Below are 21,404 nucleotides of genomic sequence, written 5' to 3' on the forward strand. Positions count from 1 at the left end.
ATACCTACATGACAATGCTGTTCATTGACAACAGCTCAGAGTTCAACACCATAGCGCTCTCAAAGCTACTCGGGCAACAACACATCCGCCACGCTGACCCTCAACACGGGGACCCTTCAGGGATGCATGCTTAGTTCCTTCCTGTATTCCCTGTTCATCCACGACTGCTAAACCCGGTCGATGGTGCTGCTAGATACTGCGAGGGGTATTTGCTTCTCAAGCCTGTAAGTATTGCGCTGGCACTTGATGTCGATTGGGTGTAAAAACCCAGTTAAAGTCCGCTGAAGGTTCGTAGCGGGCAACTGCCCAGTTTGTAAGACAGAAAAGCCTCTGATGATACCACCGGGCGTGACTCTATGGATGTCAATTTGATTATATCTGACTGTAACATGCTACCCTTCGCGGTCGCACTCAAACCACCTTCGGGGTGGCTGTGACCCCCTTATGTCAAAGTGAGGAAATTCGATGAAGCAGGGGTAAACGGCGGGACATAATTTAGAGTCTCTTGAGGTAGCCAAATACCTCGTCATCTAATTAGTGAAGCACAGTCCTCTGGTGGGACTGTGAGTCAGGTTGGGACTCGCTGTGGAAGTCAAAAGGTCACCAGGTGTACGAAGAGGCCTCCCCCAAGGCAGGGGGCACTCAGAGTCCGAGCAGGGGCTGCCGGACTCAGGGGCTGGGGCCAGCACTCAGGCCATGTTGGTTGGGTTGGGGACTTAGTCTCTGAGCGGATAAAAGCAGGTGGGTCACCAGGTGCACAGAGCCTGTTTCGTGTTACCAGGTGCACAAGGAGGCCTCCGTCAAGGTGGGGAGCACTCCGAGTCCAAGCAGCGCGGCCGGACTCTGAGGCTGGGGGCAGCACCATGGATGTTGGAGTGGGGACTTGGGTCACCAGGAGATGGGTCACCAGGAGCACAGAGTCTGTTTCGGGTTAGCAGGTGCACAGATCCTGTTTCAAATTACCACGTGCACAGAGCCTGTAATGGGTTACAAGGTGCATGTGGTTCCTGACAGCGGGACTATAGACATTTTAGTAATTCCAGGAAGTAAGCTATACTCTAAGGCCAGGGGAGAGGGGTGTTGACCAGGTAGGGGGAGTAGGTGTGGAGGCCTGGAGGTCTGTAGTTCCAGGGAGTAAGCTATACACTCTCAGACCCAGGGAGAGGGCAGGCAGGCGGGCAGGGAGTGTAGGCCTAGAGACCAGGAGTCAGAGGTCACCAGGTCAATGGGGGCCTGCCTGGAGGTCAGGAAGGCCCATGGGAGAAGTCCCAAGTGAATAGGTGTGTGAGTGACACTGTCCTTCACGGGGGCATAGCAGGCAAATTAATGTAAAATTCTGTGCTATGAAAATGGACAAACAAAAAATTGTGAAATGTGTAGGCCCACTCTGTGTACATTCTGAACCATGTTTGAAGTCAGTAGGCCACATGACCAAGGAGCTATTGAAATGTGAAAGTTTGAAAAATTAATATAAAAATATGTGAGATGAAAATGGACAAACTAAAGGGTGTGACTTTTGTATATTTGAATTTCAATAGCTCCTTGGTCATGTGACCTACTGACTACCCTTCTATATTGCACACTCTTTAGTTTGTCCGTTTTCATTTCACACGATTTTACATGCATTTCTCAAACTTTTAAATTTCAATAGCTCCTTGGTCATGTGACCTACTGACTTCAAACAGGGTTCAGAATGTATACTCACTGGGCCTACACATACCCACTGTATACCTTGACAGCCCAATTTGCCTGAATCATGCTTTTCACCCTGCATTGGATGATATGGTGTTTTCACAGTGGAGGGAGAAGGGGCTCACAACAATTGTTAACTTATACAGTGATGGTTAGTTAGCTTCATTTCAACAATTACAGGGTAAGTTTAACATGCCAACAACACATTTTTTCGAATACCTCCAAATCAGGAATGTCTTAAGGACACATATCCTACAGTGTGGCATTAAGCCAAATAACCCTACATTGAATAGCCTAATCCTTGTCAAACCCCATTCAAAATGATCGGTCTCTAGACTGTATAGCTTGGGAGCAGGAACTTGGTTCAGAAATCTCAGATGAGGACTGGGTAGAAGCTCTCAGGAATATAAACCACAGTTCAGTGAATGCCAGACACAACCTTGTTCAGTTTAAGGTGATACACAAGTTACATTACTCAAAAGTGAATCTGCATAAGATATTCCCAGACACCTCACCACTGTGTCAGAGGAACAATTAGGATGTGAAGACGTTGACCCACTTATTTTGGACATGTCCTAAGTTACATGCTTACTGGGCTCTCATTTTTGATTACTTACAGTATCTAAAGCCATTGGATATAGTTACAGCCCCAGACCCATTGATCGCTCTGTTTGGTACTGTTGATGGGAATAACCAGGAAGGGAAGGCTGTCTCTCTTTGTACTCTATTAGCCAAAAGGATCATATTACAATTTTGGAAATTGGAGACTGTAAAACATATGGAAAAGATTCGATACAATCCCTCCAGTTGAAGTCCAATGTTTTACAAAATATGGCAGCCGATACTGGATAAATGGTCTAGTGCCGCTTCATAACTGGGTTGATGGTCTGCTGCTACTCTGTGCTGTACTCCACTCAATATTTATTTTTGGCTTAACTACACTGCTTGTAATGACTATATGCTGTCTTTTTATATATGTACCACCTAATAGAATTTGTTTTAATTTTTGTATGTGTGAGTTAAGTGTTGTCCTCTAAATTTGCCATCCCATTCAACAGTACAATGAATGTCAATGTTTGTATCTCTGTCTTTTTTGTTGATTTTTTATTGGAAAATTCTAAACATTTTTATTGGAAAATTCTAAACATATTATAAATATATATATATATATTTCCTTTCACTGGAACAGAGGGGTCTAGCCCAAACCATGAAAAACAGCCCCACCAAACAGTTGTCACCATGCATCAATATTAGTTATTTCTTGTGTAGGCTGCTATCCATCTTGAAATAAAATCATGTGAGAAAAGAAATGAAGGCAACACGGCTGGTATATCCAGTAAGAAGCACTTCAGGTCAGCAGGCACGTTAACACAACACCGATGCACTGGTCGCCGGCTCATCAACTCGCCCTGCAGCCCAATCTGCCATGCAAAAGGGTCTGGCAGCAAATCTGCCCAGTTAGCTGATTCGCTTTCCATAAACCCACTCCTTTCCACACACCCAATCGCCCATACTCCGGTCGCCATTTTCGGCTTCAACTACCCATATTTGGTATTTCTAGATGAAACACTCAAGTTTAGTGAAAAAGTTACTGTATAATTTTGTGCATTGTACTAAGTCAATTAAAAATGGTCTTAGAGTTTTGAAACGACTGCCTGTTTGATGATCTGTTTAGATTTTTGTACTAAGCATTGTGAAAATGTACTACATACTTGTGAAATCTGCACCAAAGCAATTGAAAAGAAAACTGTAAAATAAGACCACTTCTTGGGTCATACCTTAACTATAGATCAAGGTATTTACATTGATTCTTGATACCACAATGTGTTGACTTGCATAGGTGTAAGAAACCTATTATGTTTTGTCCCCATATGGCAGGATTCTGAGAGGACTGGATAGGCCATGGAGCAATATGGCCTAAGGTGTAGGGGCTAGGGGGCAACTAACTGCTCGACAGTTTGCAAGCCTCCCACCACTGTTGCAATCAAGTGGCTTCTAATTCGTTTTTGCTGTGTCATAGTATTAGCCAACGAGAAACCATGTCTTGGTAAATGTTGCTAAAACCTCAATATAGGGAACTGTCCGGACTGGAGAAACACTTTCCTGTGTGGGCCATGTATCACAGAAGGACTCATAGTTTCCCCAGTGATATTTATGTTAGTGGATCTGTAAAACATGAGTTCTGAGAATCTACAACAGATACATGCAAGGTAGAGGCTGGCAGACACGACAGAGCGGCATGCCCCAGGGAACAATGCACGTTGCAACCCTTGTCTTACATGTCTGTCATTGGCCATGTCCAAGCAATTAGTAATCAGCCAGACAAAGTAAAACTCTGTTTTGGTCTAAGTGTTCGGAAACAGGTAATACTGCAGTATCACTGACAGACAGGAGACTAAATGCTCATCCAGACACAAACCCTAAACTTGATTAATCATGGAACACACATCATCACAGGCAGAATATCACCACAGGCTTTTCCTTTTGTCTTTCCTCATTCCACATTCCATAAAGAACAACACAAAATAACAATATGGTACCACAAATGTCCCTGTGCAAATTCAGTGCATCCGCACATTGTTACAGTACAACACCATTCCCGTGATAATATCAATAAAGTGTCACTCCCTGAAACAAGGAAGTATGATGGTGAATATCTGAACAAGGTCCAAAGCATTTATGTGTCTATTTAATTGCAAATGAGCTTAGTCATGTTAGGAGTTAAATACCTTGCTTTGTTTACTGAAAGAAACTTCCCTATTGAGGTCTCTTTCTCAAGTAACAGTTTCCGTGTGTTAACAACACAATTCAAGTTTTGAAAGAGCATGATGACAACATACACGCAACAACAAAAAGCAAAACCTGTGTGAAAAACAGACTATAGCTAACTCTGAGATCTGACCACAACAAACCCTTTTTAATTTTAGAAAAGTTGAATTGTGATTTGAGATAAATGCTTTACGATACAATCCTAAAGCACATATTTCAATCACAATGCACAAGTCTGTTGCATGATGTCAATTTCCCTGAATAATTTTTATATTGTATAACTGCACTCTTACGAAAATTGGTTCCAAAAGGGTTCTGCGGCTGTCCTAGTAGTAGAACCCTTTGAAGAACCCTTTCAGATTCCAGGTATAACCCTCTGTGGAAAGAGTTCTACATGGAACCCAAAAGGGTTCTACCTGGAACCAAAAAGGGCTCTTCATAGGGTTCTCCCACAGGGTCAGGCAAAGAACCCTTTTAGGTTCTAGATAAAAAAATCAAATAATATATTAATGTATTCATTAAGACAATACACAGAAGAAATGCAGCGCAAACAAGAGTGCTGAACTATTTATACATTTTGCTGGTTGGCTGGGAGCCCCTTGCAAAAAAAACTAAAACAGTCAAAGGTCAAAACAAATTTGTTTTATTGTGCTGGTTGTAAGTGTGCCTATATTGAGAAGCTCTGAGTATACAGCCCAGAATAAAGTTATTAATTAATTATTCTTTGTCCAGACCATATACCATGAAGATATAGCTAATCATCACAATCACATAACTCATGTTACTGCAAAAGGGCTCTAGCAGGAAACAGCTGGCTAGATTATAGACTAAGCAAAGACAGTTGAGAGTAAGTCTTATTTTTCATGTTCAATCAAATACCATTTGCCTTGATTGAATCAATATCACCATAGTTGCCCTGTCCTGCAGTCAAACTAACTAGTTGCCTCATTGGTGGAATGTTATGAATATTTTTCACAATTTCATAATTAATAAACATTTCAGTGTTTCTATGTCAAACAGTTTTGTTATATTTCATTATTCTGTGATGTATAGAAAGTGTAGTATTGGAATTTGAAATCTGACATGGTACAGGTGTCTTCTTGTTTTAAGCCCATAACCATGTGTGTGAGGTGTATACCTTTGTTTCAAAGTAGATGTGTTTAAGACTACCCAGAAACACTCAGTGTGACCCTTATTTTGCCCACTACAGTAAAATGTTAAATAATATTATCAGTCAATGGTTTGATTAGGTTAAGACAAGGGCAGACTTTAGGGAAGAAGTAAGAAGGAACTACATACTCTCAGTCACCCCATCTGAGAAATGACAGATGACAGGGGGCGGGCTTTGCAACATGGACCATAAATAGAACAGTTAGAGAGCGCACCATACATCTTCAGACAAGAGTTGACCTAATAAAAAGACAGGTAACAATTTTATACAGTGTTTCTCTTGTCTCATCTGATAATCAGGTTTTATTCAAATTCTTTCTGTTGTCCATGGTAATTCTGACCCATGCATGATTGTGTTACTAATATTGTGTGCAAAAGCTGTATTTTTTTGAATACTTTAGAGATGTCTCTGTAGTTAACAAGACAAGTTATTAGCAAAAAGATGCACACATTACATTTAAGAAGCAGGATGTTTTTTCAAAGGATGACATCTGATTATCCTCCCATTTTTTTCAGAGATGAAGCCATTTCCTCCCCTCCTGGCATTGGGATGGTACCTGATGTTCAGCCAGCCAGCCCTGTCTACAGAGGAAAGTTTGGGTGGCCCTTTCATTCACAGTTCAGTGGAGCAGGCAAAGAGACTTGTAGATGAAGCATACAAGTACTCCCGAGAAAAGTAAGTGAACCTGACAGTTGACCTCTTCAGATGTAGTCGTCAATCTCTGTCTTTGTAAATTGTGTCAAATGAAATGACTAGCGCTAGCACAATTTTCTCAGTCAGTCGAAGAGACATGTAATGTCATTTCTAATGATTAGTACACTAAATCTACATGTATACTGATAGGAGCATGTTTCTATTCATATTTTTTTTCATCTACTTATCCATATCCTAGGAGTCTGGAGAGAGTGCGTGGGCAGTCCACCAGGCCCTCTGATGTCCTACGTCTCCTGAAGCAGCCTGCCAGGGACACACGCTCTGCTGTACGGTCTGCAGACTACCTGGAGAACACCCTGAGACTGATCCATGAGAAAGTCCACAGCACGCACAGGCTGCACAAACGCTCGCTCAACGCAACAGGTTAGTCACACACACCGTCACAGATACTCACACATTCACTTTGTGACAAACTCCCCATACGTATTCACTCAGACATAGACACACACAGTCATAATAAGTACACTTTCTTTATTACAAGTCTTCCTTATCGCTCTCTCGTTTCTCAGACCTGCTCACAGCAGAGCAGCTAGACACCATTGTCCGGGTAACTGGCTGTGCAGCTCGTGTCAGCAAACCCTCCTGCCACAGCACACCCAACATGAACAAGTACCGCACAGCCACCAGCGTCTGCAACAACCTGTAAGAGCATCAGGGCATGGCGGGTTTAATATTTTCACTCAACAATTTGATAGCCTTGTGTAATGTGCACAGTCGTTGTATAGGTTGGAATATAAGGGGAAGAGCAATCAGTGTATGTCTGAGGTCTGGCTACGGAGGCCGCAGTAGATGAGGCCATATCCCTTGAGTTTCTCAAGTGAGGTTTCTCAATTCTGATGTGTATTTTCTTTGTGCTTATTAGGAAGTTCCCTCGTCTTGGAGCCTCAAACACCCCCTTCACTCGTTTCCTGCCTGCTCAGTATGACGATGGGGTCTCTCGACCCAAAGGCTGGGACCGAAACACGAGCTTCAACAACTTTGTGCTCCCTCTGGTATGATAACAATGCATATAGTTGGAATAACTGCTACTATGTTGCCACAAGTTAGATATAAAGTATCATAATTGTATTCATCTTTCTCCCTCTACCCTCCGTCCTTCCTTCCCTCCCTTTGTGCAGGTAAGGGAGGTCTCTAACCGTATCCTGGCAACCAATGACTCTGGTATAGTGAACGATGGCGAGTTCACACACTTTGTCACCCTCTTTGGCCAGTGGAACGACCATGACCTGACATTTACGCCCTTCTCTCCCAGCATCCGCTCCTTCAGCAACGGCCTGGACTGTAACGAGAAATGTGAGCGCTCCGAGCCCTGCTTCCCTATCCAGGTCAGTCACAGCTCTCACATCACACCACTTACAGCAGGCACTCTTAGACAAAAATGTGCTGTCTAGAACCTTAAAGGGTTCTTCGGCTGTCCCCATAGGAGAGCCCTTTTTGGTTGCATATAGAGCCCTTTCGGTTCCAGATAGAACCCCTTTCAGTTCCATGTAGAATCCATTCTACAGAGGGTTCTACATGGAACCCAAAAGGGTTCTACCTGGAACCAAAAAGGGATTTCCTAAGGGACAGCCAAAGCACCCTTTTGGAACCCTTTTTTCTTAGTGTATACAGTCATCCCTGTATATATTGGTATTTTCTAACCATGGTCCATGGATTATTAGGTCTTCACCCTCTACCATGTCTTTTCCTCCATGCCCAGATTCCTCCCAGAGACCCACGCTTGCCCACTGGCCCAGACAGCTGCATCCCAGTCTTCCGATCAGCGCCCGCATGCGGCACAGGAGAGTCTGCTTTCAATTTCGGTGGTGTGGCCACGAAGAGGGAGCAGATCAATTCACTGACGGCCTTCCTTGACTTGGGGCAAGTGTACGGCTCTGAGGAGGGGTTGGCACGTGACCTCCGTGACCTCACCAACAATGGGGGCCTGCTGCGTGTCAACAAAAACTTCACAGACAAAGGGCGCGAGTTTCTACCCTTCACTAAGTTGAAGGGGAACATGTGTTTCACCCGCGGCAGAGTCACCAATGACACCAATGCCAGAGAGGTGCCCTGCTTCATTGCAGGTTAGCCTTTTAAGTATGTTTGTCTGAGGAGTAGACCAATGTATATTTAGGTAAAAGTTGAAGGAACAGAATGATGGCAAAAATAGAAAACTAGAGTCATTCTTTGACTTTCATGTACAATAGTTATCTGGATACAGACACACAATGTGTATGATGTTCATCTCAATCACTATTTGGCCTCACCAGTAAGTCTCTGTTTGCCAGGTGATGCCCGTGTGGATGAGAACATAGCATTAACATCCATTCACACAATGTTCATGCGTGAGCACAACCGTCTGGCCCGTGCCTTGAGTCGTCTCAATCCACAATGGGATGCTGAGACACTCTATCAGGAGGCTCGCAAGATCATGGGCGCCTACACCCAGGTACCACAAGCTGACATATATCACTAATAGCCATGGTGTCAGTTCATTGTCTCCACGAGACATCCAGGGAATAATTTCTAACACATGCTCTCCTTCCCTCTGCTTCTCCTTCTCACACAAATAACTATTCTTGAATATTCTCACATTGACACAGCTTCCCTATCAAATACACACCTAAAAAATAAATCTACTCTCACCCTCCCAGTTGTTTGTGTTCCGGGACTACCTGCCGCACATCGTGGGCCCAGACGCCATGGCCCGGCAGCTGGGCCGTTACCCTGGATACAACGAAAATATTGATCCCAGCATTGCCAACGTGTTTGCTACAGCAGCCTACCGCTTTGCCCACCTGGCCATCCAGCCCATGTTGTCCCGCCTGGACAGCAACTACATGGAGAATGCCATGTTCCCCAATGTGCCTTTGTTCAAGGCCTTCTTCACCCCCTGGAGGCTAATTTTTGAGGGTGAGTGGTGGGACACAAGGGGATGGATGCTTTGCAGACCTCTTGCCAGTTGTAAGCTAATTCACTCTCTGGATTAATAACAGTATATAACGGGGAAAAGGTTACAAATGTAAACATCCTATTCTCTCGCTGTCCTTCTTTAGGTGGTATCGACCCTCTGATCCGTGGTCTGGTGGGTCGCCCAGCAAAGCTGAACACCCAAGATCACATGTTGGTGGACGCTGTGAGGGAGAGACTCTTCCAGTTTGTAGAACACCTGGCTCTGGACCTGGGCTCCCTCAACATGCAGCGTGGACGTGACCATGGCCTGCCTGGTACACACCTGCATTATCCTCCATACCACTATACTGACACCACAGATAAACACATCTATACCGTTCTACTTACATATTACAGCTAATGCTTTAGGGTTGATAACACCAACTCCAAAATGTCAATCATCTCTCTCTCTCTTCCTCAATATATGTCTACCAATCTGTTCCATGCAGTCATTATTTTCTTTCTCTTCCCTAACCTAGGCTACAATGCTTGGCGTACATTCTGTGGGCTCTCAACGCCTAGGAATGAGGCCGAGCTGGGTGCAGTTCTGAACAACAGAGACCTGGCCCGCAGACTGCTGCAGCTCTATGGCACCCCAGCTAACATTGACGTGTGGATGGGGGGCGTGGCTGAACCATTTGTACGCAGGGGCCGCGTAGGGCCTCTCTTTGCCTGCCTCATCGCCACCCAGTTCCAGAGGATCCGCCAGGGAGACAGGTGTGTGTTTTTGTATGTGGTGTAGGGAGTTGTTCAAGTGTGTTTCATCTGTCAGAGCATGCATGTGTCCTAATCTTGCCTGTTGTCCCCAGGCTGTGGTATGAAAACCCAGGCGTCTTCACTTCGGCACAGAGGGCTAGCCTGAGTCGTGCCTCTCTGGGTCGGATCATCTGTGACAACACTGGCATTTTGACCGTGCCGCGTGACCCCTTCAGAATCCCTGATAATCGGAACAACAGACTCATCAACTGCAGCACTATCCAGCAATTAAACCTCCAATCCTGGAGGGAGAGACCTACAGAGGCCAAACAGCAGAACCAGGACCATAACCAGCAGGAGGATCAGAACCAGGCGCAACAACAACAGGACCAGGACAATGAGGTAATTGGTTGAACTTCAGTACAAGTTAATAGTTCTGCACCGAGTTGGCATTTCACCCATCCATAACCCATTCATCATTCTCTTCTAACGTCACCCTCTTCTTCTGTATTCCTTTCTAGATCCCCTGATTTGAGGCCTGCTTGACCCTCAGGACCCAGCAGCAACCCAACCCTGCAGTTCTCCACTTTCCATTATATGTATTGAACTACATTTAGAAGGAAACATTTTATGGTAATGTTTAAAATATACATATAAACAACAAAGCAGAAATACAAAACTAACACACTTATTAAGCTTGATACATATTACTGTATACCCATATTTCTTTATAAGCATACAAAAATACATAGTAGCTTTTTATTATATCAAACTAAGTAGCTGGGGTTCTCAATTTTCTCACACAGAAATATCACATTCTTTAAAGGGGCAATCAAATAATAACAATAACACAGCGGTCACCCACAACTGTTTTGGTAAATTGCCAGGGGATGGGGCTGGAGCTCTCAAATCTCCAACAGAGATATGACATTTCTAGATTAATAGAATACATTTTGGCAGGAGTGTAGTATGTCTTATGAATTATCTTGAATTGCAATAATGTATGTCTAAGGTTGTAGGAGCAGGTATGAACATTTTCACATATCTGTGATCAATAGTTCTCCTCAATTTCTTCCTTCAGATCTGTTTAAATGTTCCTTATAGGTTCTGAACCATCAGGTAGAGTTTCACAATCAACCCTTGTTATAACTTGGCAATCAACTTTTTTGGCAGAGCAGCTTCTTTCAGTGTTTTCTCTATGCTATATGCCTTAGGTTAATCCAAATTCTGTTGAAGTGAATGAATAAGATTTCTTAGTTGTAAGAATTTAAAGAAATTGACCATGATTAACCCACATTTTTCTTGTTATCGATTGAATGACAGTAGAGAGCCATCATAGCACACATGTTCAAAAAGTCACGTGCCACTTTGGAACCAGGAGTTGTAATTAAACGCTGGAGGTAATGTGGGGTTGTTCCAAATAGGGGTGCCTGGCGATATAGTTTTCTTTGCATTAAAAAATATATATATATTTGCATTCTTCTATCTGATATTTTGTTATGCCATTGTTACTGTGACTTTGTATGTGTTGTTTACTCATTCTGTGTCAACAAATCAAGGAATACTGTATGAATTTTTTTAATGCATTTATTTGTGCAAAAGGAATGAAAAAGACGACTTTATTTAAAAAAAAATCTAAACGTTTACAAATTATAAAGTACATTTATGAATAAACAAAAATGAAAACTAGCGCTGAATTCATCTATATGCATCTACTGTAAATTAGCTAACAATTCTAGTAACATATTTTTTATAATTGTGTAATTAGTTTATTAAAAAAAATCTTAACATTGTTCGGTGAGATGTTCAAGTCAGTTATCAACTGTTTTGTATATATATAATGAAAAAAACTAATATTATACAACAAAATAATAGAAATTAAGATTCTGCACACTTCCTGAATTTGGTGCTTATTTAAATGTGTACTGCACCTGTATCCTTTTTCTCTGACGCTTTTTATGGTTTATTTCACAAATATTTTATTTTATTGAAACACTGTATTCATGTGTTTTATTGCATAAATTTGAACTGCATCAGAAAATAAACATTCTTAACTAAAACGGCAAAATATTTTTCATGGTGTGAACTGTTGACCTAATTTATTCCTTGTTCCAAATGTTGAGATGAAAAAAAAAGATGCCGCATTCATGTCGTGAACTCGTAAAAATGACCTTCCTGTTGGGAAAAATGCAGATGAACGCCCCTCCCTCGTAATTATAACCAGCAAACTCAGGTATCATCCCTGGACTCTGAACTCTGATGTCAAGCACAACTGAAAATGTCAACAAACATGGCTGTGATTTCAGCTGCAAATGGTGAGAATGGTTCTTGCATTACCCCCAGCACTTGAACACTCCAAGTCGTTCCTCCAAAGCAGACAAGTCATTCTTCAGATCACTCACAACATGAATGTGGCATTCATGTGCTCTTGGGAAGTGGGAAACTGGAAAGTGGAAGGTCGTAAAGCCGACATGATTGTGTTCTAGTGGTTTTGAAGTCGGACCAATTCTTCAACCAATTACATTTTAGCTAGCTTAATAAGCTAGCTAACGTTGCTAATAATAAAGTTAACTAGCTTGCTAGACATTGACAATATTGTCAAAATTGGTTATCTACATTTTCCACTTTGATAAGTTTGTAATTTAAAAAAATAATTATTGTTATCTTTTGGTTGAAAATGTAAAAGGTAAGTGGTGAAACGTCACAACTCGGCAACTCGTGCCGCATTCAAAACAACTGGGAACTCGGTGTGTGATTACTTGGGTGGCGTTAAGTGTTGAGGTGGAACAACAGAAATGGAAGATTCCCTGTATCTGTGACGCCTGCCGTTTGGTGCGACACAGACGCGGTGGCCAGCGTGGCGGAACAGAGAAGACATCGTCTGTCCTTTTGCGTTTTGAAGCAGTCTTTACCTGACAAAGTCATGTTAGGATATGTCAGTTATCTTGTGAAAGCTTTTGTGAAGAACCCACTAAGGTGCAGTGTGTAGGAGGGAGATTCCAAGATGTGAGAAATGTGTAGGAGGGCATGAGACAAAGGAATGTGTCGGTGGAAAAAACAGTGTGTGTCAATTGTGGGGAGGCCCATGTTGCTGGGGATCAGAAGTGCCCAGTGCTAGGGATACAGGTTGAGGTTGCCGGGGTCAGAGTAGAATAGAAGGTGTCATATGCTGAGGCAGTGAAGAGGATGATGATGATGATGATGGGTCAATGGTAAGTAGTAGGCCTAGGCCAATACAGACTGTGAATTGGTGCTTCAGTAAGATTTTCTTCTTAACATTCATTGACATGTTTTATGCCAGCAGCATACCACCCTGCATACCACTGCTGGCTTGCTTCTGAAGCTAAGCAGGGTTGGGCCTGGTCAGTTCCTGGATGGGAGACCAGATGCTGCTGAAAGTGGTGTTGGAGGGCCAGTAGGAGGCACTCTTTCCTCTGGTCTAAAAAAAATATCCTAATACCCCAGGGCAGTGATTGGGGACACTGCCCTGTGTAGGGTGCCGTCTTTTGGATGGGGCGTTAAACGGGTGTCCTGACTCTCTGAGGTCATTAAAGATCCCATGGCACTTATTGTAAGAGTAGGGGGGTTAACCCTGGTGTCCTGGCTAAATTCCCAGTCTGGCCCTCAAACCATCACGGTCACCTAATAATCCCCAGTTTACAATTGGCTCATTCATCCCCCTCCTCTCCCCTGTAACTATTCCCCAGCTTGTTGCTGCAAATGTGAATATGTTCTCAGTCAACTTACCTGGTAAAATAACAGATAAAATCTTAAATTAAACAATTCAAAAATCAGTTGTACCTCAGAAATGTAACATAAATCCTAGGCACTGTGCTTCTACATCTGCATTGCTTGCTGTTTTGGGGTTTTAGCCTGGGTTTCTGTATACGCACTTTGTGACATCTGCTGATGTAAAAAGGGTTTATGAATCAATTTGATTTGAAATCCCAGAAAATATATGTTGTGGTGGCAGCTGCAGAAAAGTACTTGGGTGTACAAGATTTTCCTGCAGAAGAGTTACAACGTGTGTAGAACGAAAGAGGTGTAAGATCAGTTAGGGTCAAAGTAGTGGAATGGAGGTATTTTTGTTTGTTATTTGTGTATGTAATAGTGGTATCTAAGTGTTGGGTGAGTTGGTGGAGTCTTTTTCCCCTTCCTTTTTATTTTTGTATCACAAAAGATAACGATCCACACACTATCGTACGGTAGGTGGCGTGATGCACAAACAAATGTGCGAACGCCATGATACCAAAGAAGAAGAAGTAAAGGAAGACGCATGCGCATATTATTTGTGTACAGAGCATGTGGAGGGCAGGCCTGGACTGTGTTTCTATTCATAGTATGGTTTTTTCACACATTCTGATTCTTGGGATAAAAAGTATGAAAGGGAAGGGCAAAGCAAAAGAAAATAATCTCTCTGTCCGTACTGGACTTGTATTCCCAATCGGAAGAATTCACAGACTTTTGCGGGCTGGGAAGTACGCGGAACAGGTCGGGTGTAGAGCTTCCGTGTTTTTGGCTGGCGTGCTGGAGTACTTGGTCAATGAAATCCTCAAACTGGCTGGAGACTCTGCTAGGGAGGCACACTCACCGCACATCAGCCCTCATCACATTCCTGGACTACACAAACGACAAACTTTCCCCAGAGTCTGTAAACCTTCTCCAGACTGTTGATACTGATGCAGTTTAGGTTCTCCAGGCAGATAATTCCGTGTTCTGATGTGAAAACAGGTGTTCTCTCTGACCTGACATTGAAAGCGGCATTTACGAATCTTGCAGAAGTTATCATATGAATGAATAAGTATTGTCACAGGCTGCAGACACATTAAGTGGATGCTTGTTTACACCTTCTTTCGGCAGACCTCTTCAATTACGTCATGTGCGTTAACCTTCTATGAAAACAAGGTGCACCCAACTACTAAAGAAACACATAATAATCTGAACTACCTTGGAATATGTTGTCGTTTTACCTCCATCGTTGGCCATCTCAATTTCAGTGTTTTCCTCTTTGGCAATTGACTTTTTTTTTCTTTTAATATAAAGGATAGCCTGTCTATGACATCTATGCCCTGGACTTGCAGCACATAGATGCATTCATTGTTGATTCAATCCCAGACATACCCTTGAAATGGAGGGAAATGTGCTATCTCCTACCATGACAGTTTCTGATAAACAGGCTCCTCTGGTCGTTTTGGTTGAAGGGAAAGGATGTGTTCAAATAGTAGCTGTACAGTGCTGTATGTGTTTTTTTGTTTTAAGGTGAGTGAGAAGGCACTGTGTTTGCAAGACAACCTATGACTGTTAAAGCTACATGTCTTTTAACATTGTGTCATGGAATGTTATCTCAAAATTGATCAATTGATGCAGTTGCTTGGATGGGCCTCTTGACTGCAAGCCAAGGGTAAGAGGAGAACACTACTGAGGACACATCACACGAATGTAATCTGCACAAACCAATCCTAACCACCCACCGTACAAGGTAGACGACATTCATAGCGAGTTGGAGACACAAATAATGTTTTGTAGGTCTCTTAAAATACAACTGCTTTGTGAAATGCCCACCAAGATACGTACCACTGTTTGGTACCTGCAACTTCTGAGTAAATGTGGCACTGTCTATTCTTCCACAAGTGCCAGTGAATTACACCATGACATTCTGGGGGCTCTAGAAATGGTTGTATGGGCCTATTAATAAAGACGTCATTTAAATGGTAAACATTTATTACCTTTTAATGTGTCATGAACACAACCAGTCATATTTTCATCAGATTGTCAAACAAATCACTTCGAAAAGTAGGCTACCTGTGTATGTTTCCATTCCAAAAATAATTCCTGGATCCAAACTGCATGTCTACTCGTGCCATTTGATGAATGGAAGTAGACATCTGTTACAGAACATCAAGAAGTGTTCCTAATGACATTCAGCTATGGTCATTGATTAGGCCTACATGCTTCTTGCTGACAAATTGACATTTTTTGTTCAATTTGTTCACCCTAACACACACGGTCAACTTACTCCACTAGGCTACAATGTGTATCAGCATGCCTTCAAATAGGCTTACCGGTAGCCAGTGATGTAGTGGTAAAAACAATAGGTGGGTAAACTCTGCTTCTAAAACAAACAAAAAACTCCCTATACAGTGAATTCTTCTGAAAAGGTTTGGATAACTGCGTTTACTTGCGTTTACCCTCCACCAGGCAGACACCACTGCCAGTAGCCTACCCTCTTTGCCGAGGCAATTTTACACATGAATACATGCAGAACATGTAGCCTATATTCAATATAATACATGAGTTGACTCAAAACATGTTTTACACCCTAGTTCATGAGTTGTCCATAGTTCATGAGTTAATGCATGTAGTCTTCACATATCGTGACAAAACAATACCTTTCTTTCCATATGTTAATGACATTTATTACAGTGTTATTTGTCTTTATTAGGCATATTAACAATTGAATTAAAACATTGAACTTAAACCCTGTACAAATCAAGGATCTTGGAGATCTCGGAAAATGCACTGCAAGTGTAACTGTGCCTTCATAACATTTCATTATGTTTCACCGTGGAAACATTCCACACGGGCATACAAATCCCAAATAATCTGACCGAAAGAATCACCTTATAGGCCTACTGTCATTATCGTGTAGCCAGCCTACTTGTTGGATTGACTGGATGTGCATTGGTGTCTAGCTGTAAGCTAAAAAATTATAAAGCTAAATAAATGGTCTACTATACTGAACAAAAATATAAACACAACATGTAAAGTGTTGGTCCCATGTTTCATGAGCTGAAATAAAAGATCCCAGACATTTTCCATATGCACTAAAAGCTTATTTCTTCAAAATTGTATGCACAAATTTGTTTACATCCCTGTTAGTGAGCATTTTTCCTTGCCATATAATCCATCCACATTGACAGGTGGTAAATCAAGAAGCTGATTAAACAGCATGATCATTACACAAGTGCACCTGTACCAGACAGATGGCAGACAGTGTGTACTGTATGGCGTCGTGTGGGCGAGCGGTTTGCTGATGTCAACATTGTGAACAGAGTGCCCCATGGTGGAGGTGGGGTTATGGTATGGGCAGGCATAAGCTACGAACAACGAACACAATTGCATTTTATCAATGGTAATTTGAATGCACAGAGATACCGTGCATATCCACAAGACTTCACCCATTGAGTATGTTTGGGATGCTCTGAATCTATGTATATGACAGCATGTTCCAGTTCCCAACAATATCAAGATACTTCGCACAGCGTTTGAAGAGGATTGCGACAACATTCCACAGGCCACAATCAACAGCCTGATCAACTTTATGCGAAGGAGATGTGTCACGCTGCATTAGGCAAATGGTGGTAACACCAGATATTGACTGGTATTCTCATCTACGCCCCTACCTTTTTTTTAAGGTGTCTGTGACCAACAGATGCATATCTGTATTCCCAGGCATGTGAAATCCATAGATTAGGGCCTAATGAATGTATTTCAATTGACTGATTTCGTTATATGAACTGTAACTCAGTCAAATCTAGAATTTCTTTCATGTTGTTTGTACTTCTGGGCACGGAGAACACCAGTACCTGCGTGTACCTGAAAAACAATACAATGAGTGCTCTAAACAGCTGGCTGACAAAAGCAAAACAATGATAAATCAATGGATAAATCTAATATGTTGGAATAAAGGCTATTTTTTTTATCAATGAGCCTTAGCAAACAAATGGCAAAATTAAGACATACAAAGGAAAATCTATGCAGACAGGGGCTCAGCTGAGGTTGAAATTCAACACTACTGAGTGGACAGTGCCTCCACATATAAATAAATGGTTTAAACCATGACAGATAGATGGAGGTGTTTATTTTAATTTACCACTGTAAAACATATTTAACACTACCTTTTTAACAAATAGGGAATGGTTAAATTAGCATTATTTAGATTAGCATTTATGGGAGCTAACTTCTCATTCAGTGAACCTGAGCTCCCCCTGGTTTCCCTGTAATTCGCACCTTGCCCAATAACTTCAAAACTGAAGGGCCACCACAGCACTGTTTTGCTGTTTGACTGCAATAGATTATACGCCCAATAGATGGTGCCAATGTGTTTTTCATATGCATTGTGAAGTGAGTTGTTGTGACTTCATTATGACCACCTCAAAGACATTTGCTTTGAATTAGGCCAATATTTTTAGTCCAAGCTGTTATCAAATCAAATTTTACTGGTCACATACACATATTTAGAAGATGTTATTGCGGGTGTAGGAGAAAATGCTTGTGTTATCATTCTGACCTGGCTTTCTCTTTTATATTACTCTCCCCCCTCACATCTCTGTCATTCCTACTTTTACTACATCCTGTACATTTCTTTCCATATCTGCTTTCATGTTTCCTAGACAATGCACTCTGATGATTTTCCAGGGAAAGAAGATAAATGAATTAGACATCATTACATTATGCGGTTGGTATGTGCAAAGTTCAAATATTCAGAAGTCCAGGGTTCATGCACTTGGAGTCACAGACAATCTCCTCCCATGCATTTCAGATGCCATACTTTATGAGGTTGAAAAGTACTGATCATTATGGGGTGGGAGTGAAACCAGAAGCTCCAGTGTAGTTGTGGGCCAGGGCAGTACAGTGTGAGAGGCTCCTCCTCCTGGATGCTGTGTATGGGCCTACAAGTATTTGGCAGCCTACGTGCAGAATGCCACGTTGCCTGTGGTGTGTGTATATGTGTGTGCTGCCCAGATTCAGTTCTAGACTCTTAAGTTGAGTAATGGAAACCTGCTGTCTATGAAAGAAAACATTGAAATTGTCTGTCTGGATGTTTATTTGTCTGCAGTGTAGAAGTGGCAACCTGGTTTCAAATGTTTGGTGATGGATGTGAAAGTGAAGAATTGATAAATAATTTGACTGAGATTGTAAAGGGGATATAAATGCGGAAATTGTGCCTGGATAGAAGAGTTCAGGGGTTAAAGGAATAAGCTGTATTGGGGTGAATGTGAGGAGGAGGAGAAGGTCATAGTAGGAGCACCACTATGCCTGCTGCCTCATTTTATACTGCTGACAATGGTTTCTTATTTAAACTTTTAATTTATTTTTTAGCTGATTTTGCTGTCCATAAGTGTCAGTCTTTGAATAATTCTTCGTGTGTCCACTAGTCTGTCTGGGCCCGAAGTCAGAAAACGAGAATTCCAGCAACGTGGACAAACGAACTGGGCTAATGGCTTGCAGATGTGGTTCCACTGTCTAGGGAACACTGCTGCCCTTAACGGAGAGTGCGGAGGCTGCATGGGAAGTGATTCAATGAGTTACGAGGAAAAACAAAAATGAACCAGTACAGATGGTTCTGTTTCGGTGGACCAAGAAGAACCAACCCAAAAACACCTGCGCATTATTTTTACTTTTTGGGGAACTTATGGTATGTTACTTTAGTATGCTGAATCATAAGAGTCTAGTCTCTGCAATCAAATCATGTCCAAAACATAATCAAAATGAATCATTAAAATGTCTTCCCTCTTCTTTCTCTGGAAAGATAGGCCATCTGTTGGATTTTTACTGGAAATAGAACTCTACTTATAAGAAATCTATGTAGCCTATACGACCTAATGGAAAACTTTACATTTGAGTCATTTGGCAGACGCTCGTGATCTTAACATAGCTTTGTGGGGCCACCACATACAATGCATTGCAAAATTATCCAGACCCCTTGGATTTCTTCACATTTTATTGTATTACAAAGTGTGATTAAAATGTATTTAATTGTACTTTTTAGTCAACAATCTACACAAAATACTCTGTAATGTCAAAGAGGAAGAAAAAGTCAAACATGATTTAAATATGAATAAAAGTTAAATAACTAAACAATAGTTGTTGCATAAGTATGCAGCTTCCTTAGTCAATGCATGTTAGAAACACCTTTGGCATCGATTACAGCTGTGAGTCTTCTTGGGTAAGTCTATAAGAGCTTTTCACACCTGAATTGTGCAATATTGGTCCATTATTCGTTAAAAGATTCTTCAAACTCTGTCAAGATCATGGCTAGACAACAATCAAAGTCTTGCCATAGATTTTCAAGCAGATTTAAATCAAAACTGTATATTGGCCACTCAGGAACATCCACTGTCTTCTAGGTAAGCAACTTCAGTGTAGATTTGGCCTTGTGTTGTAGGTTATTGTCCTGCTGAAAGGTGAATCCCTCTCCCAGTCTCTGGTGTAAAGCAGACTGAAGCAAATATTTCTCTAGGATTTTGCCTGTGCTTAGCTCCATCCCGTTTCTTTTTATCCTGGAAAAACTCCCCAGTATTAGCAGATGTCAAGGATAGCCATACCCATGATGCAGCGACCACCATGCTTGAAAATAAGTAGGCAGTTACTCAGTATTGTGTTGTGTTGAATTTGCCCCATTGAATTCAGGCCAAAAAGTTTATCCCTTTTCTGTGTTTTTTTGCAGTGCCTTGTTTGCATACAAGATGCATTTTTTTGAATATTTTAATTCTGTATATTTGTATAATTTCTTCACTGTCATTTAGGTCATTATTGTGGAGTCACTACAATGTTGTTGATCCATCCTCAGTTTTCTCCCATCACTGCCATTGAACTATGTAGCTGTTTTAAAATCACCAATGGCCTCATGATAACATCCCTGGGCAGTTTAATTCCTGTCCTACAGGTCAGTTCAGAAGGATGAATGTATCTTAGATGTGTCTGGGTGGTTTAATACATCATTCACAGCATAATTATTAACTTGACCATGCTTATAGAGATATTCAATGTCTGATTTGTTATTTTTACCCATCTACCGATCATTGTCCTTTATGAGGCTTTCTAAAACATACCTGGTCTTTGTAGTTGAATCTGTGCTTGAAATTCAATACTTGACTGAGGGACCTTGCAGATGTTGTATGTATGGGGGATAGAGGAAGGGTAAGTCATTCAAAAATCATGTCAACCCCTCTTATTTCACACAGTGAGTCTATGTAATTTATGTGATTTGTTAAGCCAAATTTTATAGCTAAACTAATGTAGGCTTTCCTAAACAAAGGGGCTGAATACTTATGCAACAACTATATTTTAGTTATAATTTTCATTTTTCTTTTTTTAAATATACATTTTCCTCCACTGACACACTGTTTTACTCATGTCATATGTATATACTGCATTCTACAGTATTCTAGTCAATGCCACTTCAACATTGCTCGTTCTAATATGTATATATTTCTTAATTCCATTATTTTATCTTTATTGTTGTGAATTGTTAACACTGCACTGTTGATAATACTGCACTGTTGAAGCTAGGAACACAATAATTTCGCTACACCCGCAGTAACATCTACTAAATATGTTTACGCGACCAATAACATTTGATTTGATGTTCTTTCCAAAGACGGGGAAGTATTTTTACTTTTGAGGGCCCTGTAAACGTAAATAGATC

The 21,404-nt window shown here is 41.5% G+C and overlaps 1 protein-coding gene across 1 annotated transcript; it reads left to right on the top strand.

Moving 5' to 3' along the window:
- The first annotated feature begins 5,778 nt into the window (after window positions 1–5,778).
- Window positions 5,779–11,450, top strand: LOC135544371 (eosinophil peroxidase-like). Its single transcript, XM_064971922.1, has 13 exons — window positions 5,779–5,886; window positions 6,148–6,307; window positions 6,525–6,709; window positions 6,856–6,988; window positions 7,209–7,338; window positions 7,465–7,671; window positions 8,046–8,409; window positions 8,614–8,774; window positions 8,980–9,238; window positions 9,382–9,552; window positions 9,757–9,994; window positions 10,087–10,375; window positions 10,495–11,450. The coding sequence occupies exons 2-13, from the start codon at window positions 6,150–6,152 to the stop codon at window positions 10,501–10,503; spliced, it is 2,304 nt and encodes a 767-aa protein (XP_064827994.1). The 5' UTR covers window positions 5,779–5,886; window positions 6,148–6,149; the 3' UTR covers window positions 10,504–11,450.
- The last annotated feature ends 9,954 nt before the right edge of the window (window positions 11,451–21,404 follow it).

The sequence above is a fragment of the Oncorhynchus masou genome, chromosome 8 (genome assembly GCF_036934945.1).
Source record: "Oncorhynchus masou masou isolate Uvic2021 chromosome 8, UVic_Omas_1.1, whole genome shotgun sequence".
In the NCBI taxonomy this organism is placed as follows: Eukaryota; Metazoa; Chordata; class Actinopteri; order Salmoniformes; family Salmonidae; genus Oncorhynchus; species Oncorhynchus masou.